This window comes from Hetaerina americana, unplaced genomic scaffold (assembly GCF_022747635.1).
Source record: "Hetaerina americana unplaced genomic scaffold, ioHetAmer1.1.p SCAF_4, whole genome shotgun sequence".
NCBI classification, from domain to species: Eukaryota; Metazoa; Arthropoda; class Insecta; order Odonata; family Calopterygidae; genus Hetaerina; species Hetaerina americana.
In genome coordinates, this window is record NW_027286985.1 from 36,359,346 (window position 1) to 36,373,487 (window position 14,142).

The following is a 14,142-nucleotide window of genomic DNA, read 5'->3' on the forward strand; positions in this document are numbered from 1 at the left end:
AATGAAAGAAAGGCAACAGTATTCGGTTTGCAGATGATATTGTAACCCTTCCAGAATCAGCCAAAGATATTAATAGAATTCTGAAAACCATGTATACAGCTTTGGACAAATAGAAACTGAAAATAAATGTAGAAAAAGCCAAAGCTATGGTAGTTTCTATAAACAGAGCAGATTTCCAGTACATTTAATTATAGCCAAGCAGAGGAGCTCTATTACCTTGATAGTGTAACTATGAGAGACAGCAAGTGCACCTCTGCAGTGAAAAGAAGTATAGCCTTGGCGAAAAAGGGCTATGAAAATAAATAGAATCTCTTAGGAAACAAATACATAGCATTGAAAATAAGAAAATCCTTTGCAAAAACGTTGATTTGGAAGACATTATTATTTTGATGTGAAACTTGGACTGGGGAAAGAGGGAATAGACTGTTGGAAGCAATGGAAATATGGATTTGGATATGGATAACAAGGAAAATATGGGCAGGCAAGGAAGCAACATTGAAGAATTGAGAGAAATTAAAGAGGAAAGGAGTCTAATAAAAGAAATTGAGCAAAGGAAAATTTAATTTGTTGGATATGTTCTAAAACATGACAACTTCTTGGAAAATATAATGGGGGAATATAATAGGAAAAAAAAGGAAGAGGAAGGCGAAAAAAGAACTTTATCGATGATATAAAAAGTAGTATGAGAGTAGCAACACACAAGGAACTGAAAATAACGGCAATGGAGAGAGTAATGGCTAGAACGACAAGGTTCCTTTAGAAGATGATGATGAAACAGACATCATTTCATTTTGGATTTTCCGGGCGCTTTAACCTTTCAAATGAAGGAACATATCGCAATGCGAGGCTCTTGTCTTTTACATACCTCAAGTTACCTCAATATACGCCCTCCTTAACCAAAAAAAAGTCAACGTTGATACCTGTAATTTACAAAATTATGTACATAGGGGTCAATTAATATGTAGGATACATTACATTCAGGTATATCGGTTATTTCCTAGTAATAATTACTTAAAAACGATATCCCCTCGTAATTCATAACAGCCTCTACATGCTTAAACATTCATTTACTGAAAAGATTATTATTCCATTTTTACATGGAAATAGCATTGAAATGAGACATATAAATAAGTTGTGAAAGGGCACCTTCAAATATTTTCTAGTCATTATGTGATATATCTACAACTTAAGACAGGATAATTTACTACTCGTATATTCTGTAAATAGTTCTTCTGGATTTGAGCTTGTTTGGACGATTTTCAATGGTCACTTCCATCAATAATTTCACCAATCAGGAGCTTGGAATGTGTCACCAAGAGGATAAAATATATCATCAAGTTTTAACGTTAGTTTCAAAGTAATTTAAGAAATGTTTTTTAATCTAGATATATTACCGTGGAATATAGCTTTCGGATCCGACAGCCTATCTATCTTCCTCACAGCTGCTCAAAACCTGGGCAGTTTTCTCCTCTGATTTAGTTCTTATCTGACTGGCGATGATGCAATTCCATCGTAATAATTGATCTTCATGATCTCTCTGCCAGAGTGAAATGAGCCTCCGGACATTCTGTCAAACAAATCAAAGAAATACTATGCGGGCGGAGTGTTATATTTTTACCAGTTATAAGCCACGAATTTCAACCGACATGCCATGGCACATTAATGTGCAAATAGGGGTTCACAGTTGAGTCGGACGATTTTTTAATCCAAATATAATTAAAGTCTTCCTTTCATCGCAATATCTCTGATCAACAGAATTGATATAAATCTGCAACGTAAATAAAAATAATAAGCATATTCAACGTAATTATTTGGGACTTGTGTGCCACCTGACAATGTCTATCAGCACATGTGTATTTTTAATAATAATAAACTTCATTGTAGTTATGAAAATATTGTTTGTATGTGATGAGGACGGCATTTTGTATGTGATGTGGAAGTGTCATTGTATGTAAAAATATTTTGTCTCTTATCTGTTTTTATATGTTCGTATGTAATTTTCGTTGTAAGAGTTATCTTGACCTAACTTGACCGTTGACTCCAGGAAATTTGCCTAATTCCAACGTAATTGTGTAAATAAAAATAAAATAAATAAAATAAAAATAAATAAATAACGCGACCCCGTGGCAGGTAAACAGAAAAATATGATAAGTATATGTGTGTGTGGCGTAGAAACTAACTACTTAAGGTTATGTGTGCCGTGAGATAAAAAGGTTAAACATGGCTGCCATAGAGTATCAATTCAATGCGCGCCGGTGTTCTGCATTGCAAAACTCCTTTCCGACTTTGCTAGTGAGAGCATTCGAATATTTCGACACAATCGATATACTTCCACCTTCCATCCCCTGGAGTGCAATGGGTTTCGAGAGAACATACCGGAAACGCAAAAGACCCCGCATGAAACCCCAATTTGTCTCCTCAAACGTAACCCTAATATGTGTGGGATACAAAAAAGTGAAAGTATTTGCGGAGGAAACGAAGAGAAGAAATGAATTTAAAGAGCCGACGAAGAGGTAGGGAGGTCGTGCATCGATGGCCATTGAGAATGGAAGGGTCCAGGACGCTGGGTGAAAAATTGGGGAGAAACCAGATCAAAAGCTATCAATTTGTGGTTTTCAATCTGCTTGGTCCTTATTGGATGAAGGGAAGGTGCTTAACGGCGAGAAGGAGCAATATTTGAACAGTGGAAGGGTGTCTCAACGCTTCGGTGGACACTTCAACAGACCCAAGAGCGGAGGAAAATGAATCGGGACCGATAGAATCCGGGACTTTCACTGATCGTGATCGAATTTGAAGTCCGACTCGTTCCGCTCCTGAAGCGTTAACTTGACCATTAACTCAAATGTAAATTTAGTTTTTAAATTTAATGCAACTTTGTCAAATTTTAGTCAATATTATTTGTATGATGCCAAAAAGACATATTTCATGTAGGTAATCCAAGATTTTGCAAAATGATCGCCATGTTCCTCAAAAATAAGTGTTTGCCTCATTACAATAGAATTTTCATTCTTGGTGCAATAGCTGGGCATTCGCTTATGCCAAATGTTCTCCTCAATGGCTCATGCGTAAAATGAGGTTAGGAAGGGAGAATTCATGCATTTCATAATTATTCCACGGTCGTAAAAAGAGGCGTGAAGCTTTATTTTCCCTTTAATCGTATAATACTGCATATACTCATCACTATTGCCTTCGATGGGACGCGAAACTTGAACGATAGGATTTAAAATTTGCCCAGTTAATCTAGCCCTGATGAGATAAAACAGAGGATGGATAGGCAATAAGCTCTCAACAATTCTAATAATTATGACTTGTAGTGAAAGCTCCTGTAGGAAAAATACCTGTAATGAAAGGAATTTTATTAGCATTAGTTAACCGATGAAGGTGGGTTTTTGATGAACTCGAGCGCTAAGCCCTGTTACGCTTCAGAGCTCTGTCAAACACAACACTAATTAAGACACCACATTACAATGAGCGCAACATATATATCATATCTTCCTTCGTGCCGTTTTTAATCTCTTCCTCGATTACCCAACATCACCCCCCCTTTGAAAGACGCTTTATTTCCAAAATCACATGCATCCACTTGTCTGTTTTTCTTCCAGTTTATTTTGACCGTTGACACCAGGAAAATCGCCTAATTTCAACGTAATTCTTCTTAAATAAATACATTTTATTTATCCAATTTTTCTACACAACCATATCTCAAAAGCTTGCAAACTATGCTTATCCCCTTGCTTAAAAGACATATGTAGGTACAGAATCTTTACTAGTATTTTCCTTATATCTTCACTTGAGACACTTTGCCCCGACTTTATCCACTTTAAAATATACTTCATTTACAACCGCAATAACTTCCAATGTTTCCATTATTTCTATTTTTCGCAATGTCTTAATTTACTTTGTTTCTTCTACTCTGTTTATATTCTCCCCGAAATTCACGTGGAAACTAAATGCATACCGATCATATTCTAAATTCCTTTTCATCATGTACCCCATTTATATCATGGTGTCACGAGGACGTCTCCCCGTTCTAATCCAAGTTGATATTACCTTGAGTATCCATTATCCTTCCTCTCCTTTATATAGTTTATGGCCCTTAGAATCATCTTTCTTGGGTACTGGAAACACTTTGTAACTGCAAACTATTCTTAAAACTAATTTTACCCATTATCCGCAAGAAAAATACTTCAATCTCCTAGGTACTTGTTTTCATTTTAATTCCACCAGTGTTTGGAGGATTAGTTGAAGAACATAATTCCAGTTGTAAATTAATTTAAATTACTAATCAGTTGTCTGTTTCATTCAAGTATTTAACAGGGCATAATGAGGAGATAACAGCAAATTCTGAATGTATTAGAATTCTCAAAAATCAACCAGCCCTTATAAAATCGTTTGGGGTCAACCTTTATTTGGAAGTTGTGCTCTCCAATCGAGACAAAATTTCCTCGACACGTCAGCGAAAAGCAAGCAGAACTCATTTTATTCATGAGTAACACACCATTTAAGTTTAGACTAAAGGGAATGTGATGGGGATTCAAAGGCATACGCAACAATTTCTCCTCCATGCTAATTTCTCTCACAGATTATTTGCACCCTTATCCCTAGCTTTGGTTTCGTGAGATTTTTAAGTTGCTAGAACGCCTAATAATTAGAAACTATGAAAGGTTGCAACAATTTCCTCATGTGTGCAACATAGCAGATACGAAAAAAGGGGGGTGATCGCAAGGAGGGTAAAATTGAGAGAGTGTTTCTCCTTTCAATGTTTTGGAAATTTTAACTCTCACCCCCACCCTACGCCCCCGAGTATGCACAAAGCATTATTTACTGTAATTCTTCGGCAGAGATAATACCCCTCCTGGCTAAGGACACGAAATTCCATTTTTGACATGGGGCGCTCTCAAAATAAATCGGACGTGACTGAGGGTCGAAAACTTCATGCCCTCGGGATCAATATGTGTGAAAAAGAGACAGAAAGTCAACTCTTTGATGCATCAAATAAATGCCAAGACCTATATATATATATATATATATATATATATATATATATATATATATATTCCTTGGGAATTGCCACCAGTTAAAATGTGCCTTACTTCTCCTTCTCGGGGTCTTTGCATTTATTTGATGCATCAAAGAGTATATATATATATATATATATATATATATATATATATATATATATATATATATATATATATATATATATATATATATATATATATGTATATATATGTATATATATATATGTATATATATATATATAGTCAAGCTATGTTATTTTTCGGATTTCAGATCTTTCTGGGAAACCATAACCGGCACAGGGAAAGAAACTGGCCCCCCTACCCTGATGTGTGAATTTCACACGCCGTCGGGCTTAGTACTGGGTGAACTTTACCATTGCCTACCAAACCGACCTTCGGGTTGATTACTGGGTTTATGGTTTATATGCATATATATCTCGTAATTATTTATATGTGTACAAGTACATATAAATGTAATACTTGCCATTAAAAAAACTATTTTTTCCGGGGGTCCATGCATATTTAAGACATTTAACTATGGTCCAAGGGATTGACTGATTTAAAATTTTAGCTAACATGTGTTCGCGTATAGGGTTTTTCTATTGCAAAAATCGAGAGTTGTTTTTGAAGGCAGAACTGAGAACCTCAGGTAGAGAAAGAAAAATGACGTTTCTCGCCGGGGAGCAAGAGAATGGTATGTTTAAGCCTTAAGTAGTAATCGTCAAAGGGGCCATCCGCCTTTCCCTAGACAACTATGAGATTTCACAAAGGGGATGCAAGGTATGGAAGTAAGTGGACGCTTGTAAGCGCCGTTTCCGAGGAAGGTGCCTCCCTCGCCTTATCCTGTTTTTCAGAGCTCAAAGGGAGGTGGAATAGTTGAAAGGCACCCATTTGGTGGAATTGAAAAAAAAACTCAAGCTGGAAACGCATTGTACAGGAAGAAGGGAAACTTTTTCTCCTCTCCCTTCGATCAGCGGGATTCCTTTTGAACCTCTACAAAGGACACGTTTGAATAACGCCCGATAACTAATGGAGCGGTTTTGCGTACATCTTTCCTTTGGGAATCGGAAAAGAAACTCTCAACCTCGACGGCCAGTTGGTTCTTCACTTCAACTTTCTCTTCGCTCCGCGAGACGTTTTAACAGGGCATTTTTCGCGGTACCTCTCTCGCAGTCGCAATCGTCTTTAAGGCGCGTTCCGTCGATCTGATCAACAGTTGACAGTGTCCGAGGGGTGAGGGGCAAGATGATTATGCTCATGACGCATTCCTATTCAACATACATTCGCCATACTGCACACTGTACGCTTGCTCCAAAGAAATATTTCCGGTCATAAATTTTTTTTAAAGTTCCTTGAAACGGCCAATTTACATCAGTCGGTACAACCAACATCTCCAACTGCATATGGGGAACGCAATACGTTTATCTTTATATCCTGGACTGTTTCTTTTCTTCCCTGCGTTATTTATATTGAGTGAAAGGAAAACCTTAGGCGACTTTAACGAAAAGAATAAAAGGGTTACTTTGAACTGTTGATTAGTTTTACTTTCTTTGGGATAATATTCATAAGAAATTTTCTGATTCACAAGGGTGGCGTCGTGATAGCCTAGTTGGCAGTATACTCGTAGGTGCACGGCTATGAGCCTAGCTAACCTCAAAGCTTTGTGAATCTCTTGGTGATACGTAAATATTTCGTGACAAAAGCAATAAAATGGAAGATTTCACAGATAAAGGAATTAAACTCCTTACTGTGAATGATTAAATTTGAAACTGTGCAAAGATAGGTATTCGATGAGCTATTCATTAAACAGTCTGCTTCTTTATTTTTTTATTATATTTCTGTTTTTAGTAATCTGTAAACTGTTTTACTGTTTTGTTCATTTATTTTTATAATTGAATCAAAGTTATTCAATTGAAATTAATTTTTAATGACTCTTTAGTGTTTATTTAATACCTTATCTCTGAATATTTTTCAGGGGAAAAGATGCGACTGCAACAGTGAAATCCGAATGTCTCCATAATGTCTTTGTTTCCTTGTTCGATATTAATAATTAATTGATAAAAATTATGCACTATTAAATGATATAAATAAGAAGAATAGTAACTATGAATCTCGTCGCCTTAAATTTCCAATTACATTGCTGTTGTTTTTAAAAATAAACTTCCTCTCAGAGGGTGTCCTCAAATTGGCGTTCGGCTTTTGGAGGAGGAGGGATTGTGCGATTTCATTACATTTTCTTACGGGAGATGAGGAAGGGTTTAAGTGGAATATTTTGCGAAAGGTTTTTTATTGGATAATTTTAACAATTGTTAGAGAAGAAACAGTTTTAATTCTCCCTGATCGATAAAGGGACTGGTTCATAAGCTCACTAATGAAACTTTCCCTTCTGGAAAAGAATAATTAGAGCTAATTTTAAAAGAACCATTTTGAAAACTTCTTCCTTCTTTTATTTCAACTACGGTTGCTTCAATTAAAACATTTATTTATTTTGAAATATAAACGACGCTTCTAAACAAGACAAGCCAAAACACGTCCAAGCAAAACAGCTGTCAACAATTAATTGAACATTCAAAATGGCCGAACTTTTCGGGATAAGCGAGAGGCATAAGTACCAACATAACACCACAAAAAAATCGAAAATCAAATATACGAATTCCGCGGAAATTCAAAATTCGCGATACTTTTTTAACAGACCTCATATTAATGTATGGATTACTTATATATACGATGTTGAAGTGATTATAATTATTATTTAAGCATTCATCAATCAGTTAAATTAGTTTCAAATTTTATCTTTGACTTAACTGCATGTAATTTGATACACTTAAAATTTAAAAAGTTGTCGTTCGTTGCAGGGAATTTTTTCAGTCAAACATTGAAGTGATCAATAAAAATGGTAGTGAAGAACGCCATTATTCAACCTTAAAGCACTCTTTTTTTGTTTTTGAAAAAGATAATTGTTTGAAACTAATACAACCACTGATTATTATCCAAGAAGGAGCGGGGCTTATATCTTATAGACCCTCATTAGGGGTGAGGGAGGTAAAAAAACCTAAAATGATCTTGTGTAATTAAGGACGGCCCTAATTACCTGGTCGACGTCTCAGAAATTTCAATTTTTTGTAGTTTTGGCTAGTAAATAGAGATGTTTTAAATAATTTGCTGCAAAGATCACATCAACATCGCCCAATCGTTCAAGAATATATATTCCCCACATTTTATCCAAAGACACCACAATAACGACCTCGTAACAAGCGAATTCCTTTGAATAATTATTGCAATATAAAATAATTTTCCGGGGCCGAAACTGATTTCCTTCAAACAAAACAAGATACGAACCAAATTCTTAAAACAGCCCAATTAGTCTTAAAATGTTTCGTCAAGAGATTGAGGATTTTATTGATATTCCATTGGCCTAATGAATTCGAGATAGTCTCTCTAATATCCGGTCACTCTTAAATTCAAGCATCGTTGATTCTCGGTGAACATTTAGTTCCTTTTTTATTGTTTTCGTTTTGGTATTTTTTATTTATCGAGAAAAATAAATGATGAAATAAAATATTTCGCAGAATGTGGATCTCATCCTATGTTAGGCATTCATGCATCGTTCGCATATTTGCTCCACTTTGCTGTAAAAAATAACGAAGTTGAATGATAAATCAATTTTTAAGCCCGAACGTTGACTTTTTGTAGCCCTCCACCCTCTCCTTCCCAACTCCCTTGCTCTTCAATAGCTCTTGCATCTTCTCTATATTTGTGTTGTACGTCAGTTATCCTTGGCCACACGCATGGGGCCTGCCCACCTGTATTCCCCTTTATTCCTAATGTATCTATCACATCTCTAGTCATATTCAATCCGTTTTCTAATAGTGCTCAAAAATTGCAAGATAGAGTGAAACACTTCCTCGCGTCTCACTAAATCTTTCCTTTCTATCTTTGATTTTCGCCTACAGCACCAGCTTTTAAAAGCTCCCATTTCTCAGGCTTTTTTCATTGATCCATGCCTCTGATCCCCATAAGGCCATAGCATTTCAATCTTACATCTGCGAGTAAACTTTATTCATCAAAATTGCATTCAAAATTTTACTTCATAAAAATCGTGCTAAAGAAAACTTTGATAACAGAAAAGACAAATGTATAGGGAAGGAAAAGTTACATTGCAACAAAATGGAAAACATTAGTCCAAGATTGGACTATGAGTTTAATATTCGTGACAGCAGTTTCACATAAGAAACATTTGTCGAAATTGCTTTCTTCAAAAGTCAGCCCGCGATGTGGTGACTCCGAAAGTAGAATTCCTGAACTTTTACCACTCCGTAATACCTACAGAATACTTGCACATGTATAGAATAGCTGTATCTGTAGAATAATTGTAATTCATATTGACTTGATCCAAAAAGTTCAATATTTTACTATTTTTTAAGAACTCACATGTTCCTTGCTTGATTTAATAACTATACAGTATTTAAAATGTTTCGAGAGTACAACAGTGTAATACTTTCTTATACTTTTGTGTCAACCAATAAGTGAAAACGAATTCATTTCGCATAATATCAGTGTTATCTTCGCATGGAGTGAAATGTGTATTCAACCCTCATTCATAATAAAGGACAATATTGCCAAGTCCTTTTTTCAGAATAAATATATTCTCATTGTTTTACTGACGGCGATTTACAATCAAAAGTGTATCTAAAGGCCCATGAATGTACAACATATCCGGTCCAATCGCAATGGAATTTTTGTTTCACTGTGGAATTTTTCCGTGCGAGGAAAACCTCTAGTAATATTTGGGAAGGCTCAGACGACTGTTTATCCTAAATAATACGATTGATTCTAGTGAGATTGCATCCAATTAGCGTCATGATTGAAAGGACAGGACGCTCAAGCATTCTAATATTTAATGAGTTATAAGCTTCAGTGAAAAAGAAAATGTGTCTGAATGTTTGTGCAAATTTAGTGAACAAGAAAAAGTGGAAACTCAAGATTAATTACTAAATAAATAAACTTGTTATTTTTTCACACAACAAACTTAAAATCGATAGCTAAATAATCAGTAATTTAATAATCAATATTGATTATTTACGTTTTCTACGCACAGTGCTAAAGTTATCTATCCAATTAAATTATTATTGAATTTTTAGTTTGACTCCCTGTCTCCCTCCAACTTCATTGTCTTCAATCTCTCTCACGTCACAGGTACTGGGCTGTAACTAACATTGACTACATCCATCAGCGGACGGCACGGCGCATCGGGGTGATGATCCTGACCGTTTGGAGCGCGGCCTTTTTGGTCAGCATCGCCCCCTTCTTCGGCTGGAAGGACCCGGAGTGGGAGACCAGGATCATCAACGACAAAACCTGCCTCGTCAGTCAGGATGTGGCCTACCAGATATTCGCCACCTGCTCCTCCTTCTATGTCCCACTCCTGGTTATCCTCCTGCTCTACTGGAGGATATTCCAGACGGCTCGCAAGAGGATTCGGAAAAGGAGGAAGGTCGGAGGCAACCCCAAAGGGGGAGGGGCCGTCGGTACGGGGCCCGGGCCCCCTGGCAGCATGGGAACCGGCATCGGCGGACTGGTGGCGGGGATGTCCATGGGCCCCAGTGCTGGGGTGGGAGCGGGGGCGGCGGCCGCGGCGGCCCTCGTGGTCGTCGGTCGTCCTTTGCCCACAATATCCGAGGCGACGACTACCACCACGACCACGGCCTTCACGAACGTATCGTCAGCCAACACGAGCCCGGAGAAGACGTCTTTCGCCAACGGGCTGCAGGCGGACCCGCCGACCCAGACAGACTTCGGCGACGTGTCCCCGCAAGTCAGAGGCTCCCACCAACATCACCACCACCATAAGCCGAGGCGAAACAAGGACACGGCTGATACGAAACGGGAGAGGAAGGCGGCCAAGACGCTGGCTATCATCACGGGGGCCTTCGTCTTCTGTTGGCTACCCTTTTTCATCCTGGCGATCGTGTATCCAGTCTGTAGCACGTGCAACTTTAACCAATACATGATGTCCTTCTTCCTATGGCTGGGGTACTTCAATTCCACCCTCAATCCCGTCATATACACGATCTTCAGCCCGGAGTTCCGGCACGCCTTCAAGAGGATTCTCTGCGGGAGGAGGAGCGTCCGGAGGAGGCACTTCGGCGTCAGGTACCTGCAGTGACGATCGGCGGCGGCAGCGGCGGTCTCCTTCGGCGCGGCCCTCCGTCCCTTGGCGGAGGAGGAGGTGCCGGCGGGGAGGCCGAGGAGACGCCGCCTGCCGCGTTTCGTTAGGATAGCACGTGGTCGCCCACCGGAAGTTGATTGTAGCGCCACGTGAGGCGACAACACGCGGCGGCAGGAACTGAGGAAAGTAAGATGGTGACGGACCAGGACAATCTTTGCGACTCTCAACGCAAACTTCCTTTCTTTTCTCTTTATTTTTATTTTAATCGTTTGGAACGCCTTGGCGCTGGACGCCACGACAGGCGGGGGTATATTTGAGACAGTCTATGCATTACCTTGTCGAACTCAATCGGCATATAACGAAAGCTCTTGCATGATTGATAAAGAGTTTAAACAAATACTTCGAAACGGGTTATTTTCTGGTTTGAAACAATTGATCTTCCCGGAACGCGTGCGGTCAAACACGACGTTTTGTGTATTTTAAGATAAGAGAGTTTTTCATGATACTGATAGAGGGATGGAGATGGAGATAGGTCAATGTTTACAAGCAGAAAATATTGTAATTATGTAAAATTATGTAATAATGTTTTTAATGAAAAATATTCAAACAAATGTTTCACAGAACTTTTATCATATGGGAAAGTAGCAACACTTACTTTTAGTAAGATATAAGATGTTGAAACTGAACCTGGAAAGCCTTCGATTGCCGAATGGATAAATTCAGAGACATAGCAGTGTGAATGGAACTTTTTAAATTTCAGATGTTTTTTTAACTCGCATTCAATGGTCGATGGTTTAGAACGTAGAAAGCGACAGCTAAGTGTTTTATTGAAGAAATATCAAACTCTGGTAACTTTTTTAGCTATCTTGAGTAGTTTTTTTCATATTTCATTTGATTGTTTCTTGTAATACCAATGGCAGTGTTAATACCTTTTGGTGAATGCATCATCATATATCTGTCGTGTTTGCAAAGTAAAAATATGCTGTAATTTGTTAATACAGAATTCGTGTGGGATTTTATAATTCCAAATATATATGTATATACTTATGAAAACTGGTTTTGCAGTAGACATAGTAAACTTGCTCTCGGTTTTTAGTGTTTGTGTGTGTGTAATCCTGTCTCTTGTAGGATTGCGTCTGGGAAAAAGTATAAAAGAAGAATAATTTGTTTGTGCATGATGAGTGAAAGATAAACCTTACTGGAAGAACAAATGACTGTTAAGACTCTTCCTTCTCCGGTGATATTTAAGATTTCCTTCCACGAGAAATTGGTACCAGAAGATGGCGGCTCCTGATTGGTCGTTTCATCCCACATTGGCCCTCTTAAACTCAGCCACTCATTGAAAAACAAATAGCTAGTTATCTACAATTCAGTCAGAGCATAAATAATCCTGGGTTTTCTCATTATCTCATATATTTTTAGTGTTAACAACGAATTAATACTGAGACCTATTTAATCCATTCATTTCACTTTAAATCGGTTTAACCTCTCTTTATTTTAGAAACGGTTTTAATCCCAAATGGAGAGGAGACATTAGCTGGCGTGTTGTGTAGTGAAATAACAAAATATGACATTAGGTCTCTAACCTGTCCAGTGATTTCTTCTTTTATGTCTAAAAGTTTATGATTTTAAATTTTAGCGTCAACATATTATCGGTGTGTTATTTACTGTGACTACGGCTAGGCAATTGTGTAAAATCAAGTAATTAGTCTCACTTAGGATGAATCACCATATGGAATCGGCGACACCTTTCTTCATTCCATTTTTCAAAGTATCAGTGGTTATTTGAATATTTAAAATGACAACTTTTATAAACCGGGTTATTCAACTACCCTGAATTTACTTCCTAAATAATGGGAACTGTTTACTAATATCTTTCAGTAAAAGTAGATGCATCAAAATGTAATGTCCATCAAAAACAGAGGTGCTTGGAAAAATTAAATATTCGCAGCCGAAATGTATTTAGCTCTAATCAATGATTGTGATGCAAAGAATGTAGCTCCCTTGAATTTTTAACCTAACTACAGAAAATATTCTATTTTATTTATTAAGAAATCACCGTAACAGTGCACACGGATACGAATAAATCTTTTCTCTATATTACATTGCTTTTGCCCCTCAAAACATGTCTTTTTTCAGTAAACATCAGATAAACACTACTTCTGATCGGTGTATTTTTTCAATTCCCGGAAATGAAACCTATATTCCCATAAACGCCATCGGACGGACCACCTTTTAACTCTACTCCCAAAAAATAAGCACATTCATGACGCTTTCACGGCTTCTTCCAGTGTTTGCAGTGACCCCAAGATGGCGAGGCAGCGCAGAGGCACTCATTCGCCACGCCCTGTGAGCCCCCAGGGCGTGGCGGCATTGTTGCACGGGAGCGTGTCACGCCATCTTGAAATAGCAGTGCTTAATCCCCCCCCCCACCATCCTCCCCCTCCCCCAAATGTGATGGGCCTTTCGCTCTCCCGTGTGATTATCATTGCTTTGGCGTGAATAAAACTTCATGCTTTGGGTTGTTATGCTATTTTGTTCTCAGCCTCGCAATCTAAATCATGTGGAATTATCGGACCACGTGAATATATCTTTGTGAGAACACCTTTGTCTACCAAGAATATACTGTTCACTATATAGTGTTTATGTATTTCCTTTCAACCTGTCGACATGAACAATAAATTATTCTGAATATAATATCTTTCTGTCTTAGAAGCTTAGTTTTAAATCAAATGTACCCAATGTTCGCTCATCTTATGTGATCTGTATGAAAAACTGTGCTAATTAGATTGATGGTCACATTAGGATTGGCTTCAATTGATGTTCAGCTTTCAGAGATACTTTTGTAATGCTTAATAGCTCCCATTTTGCACCAAAGTAACTTTACAATCAATACATTTATTTAAAGGAAGTCTGAGAGAAATGTGAATGTATGTAACTACATCAATGATT

General features: G+C 37.7%; 1 protein-coding gene across 1 annotated transcript in view; it reads left to right on the forward strand.

Annotated features, from left to right (window-relative positions):
- The window catches only part of LOC139692158 (5-hydroxytryptamine receptor-like), a 688,417-nt gene extending 674,540 nt beyond the window's left edge, over window positions 1-13,877 (forward strand). The window contains exon 3 of the mRNA XM_071590220.1: window positions 10,218-13,877. Within this exon, the coding sequence (XP_071446321.1) occupies window positions 10,218-11,187 (970 nt within the window). The 3' untranslated portion in view covers window positions 11,188-13,877. The remainder of the gene's footprint in view (window positions 1-10,217) is intronic.
- The last annotated feature ends 265 nt before the right edge of the window (window positions 13,878-14,142 follow it).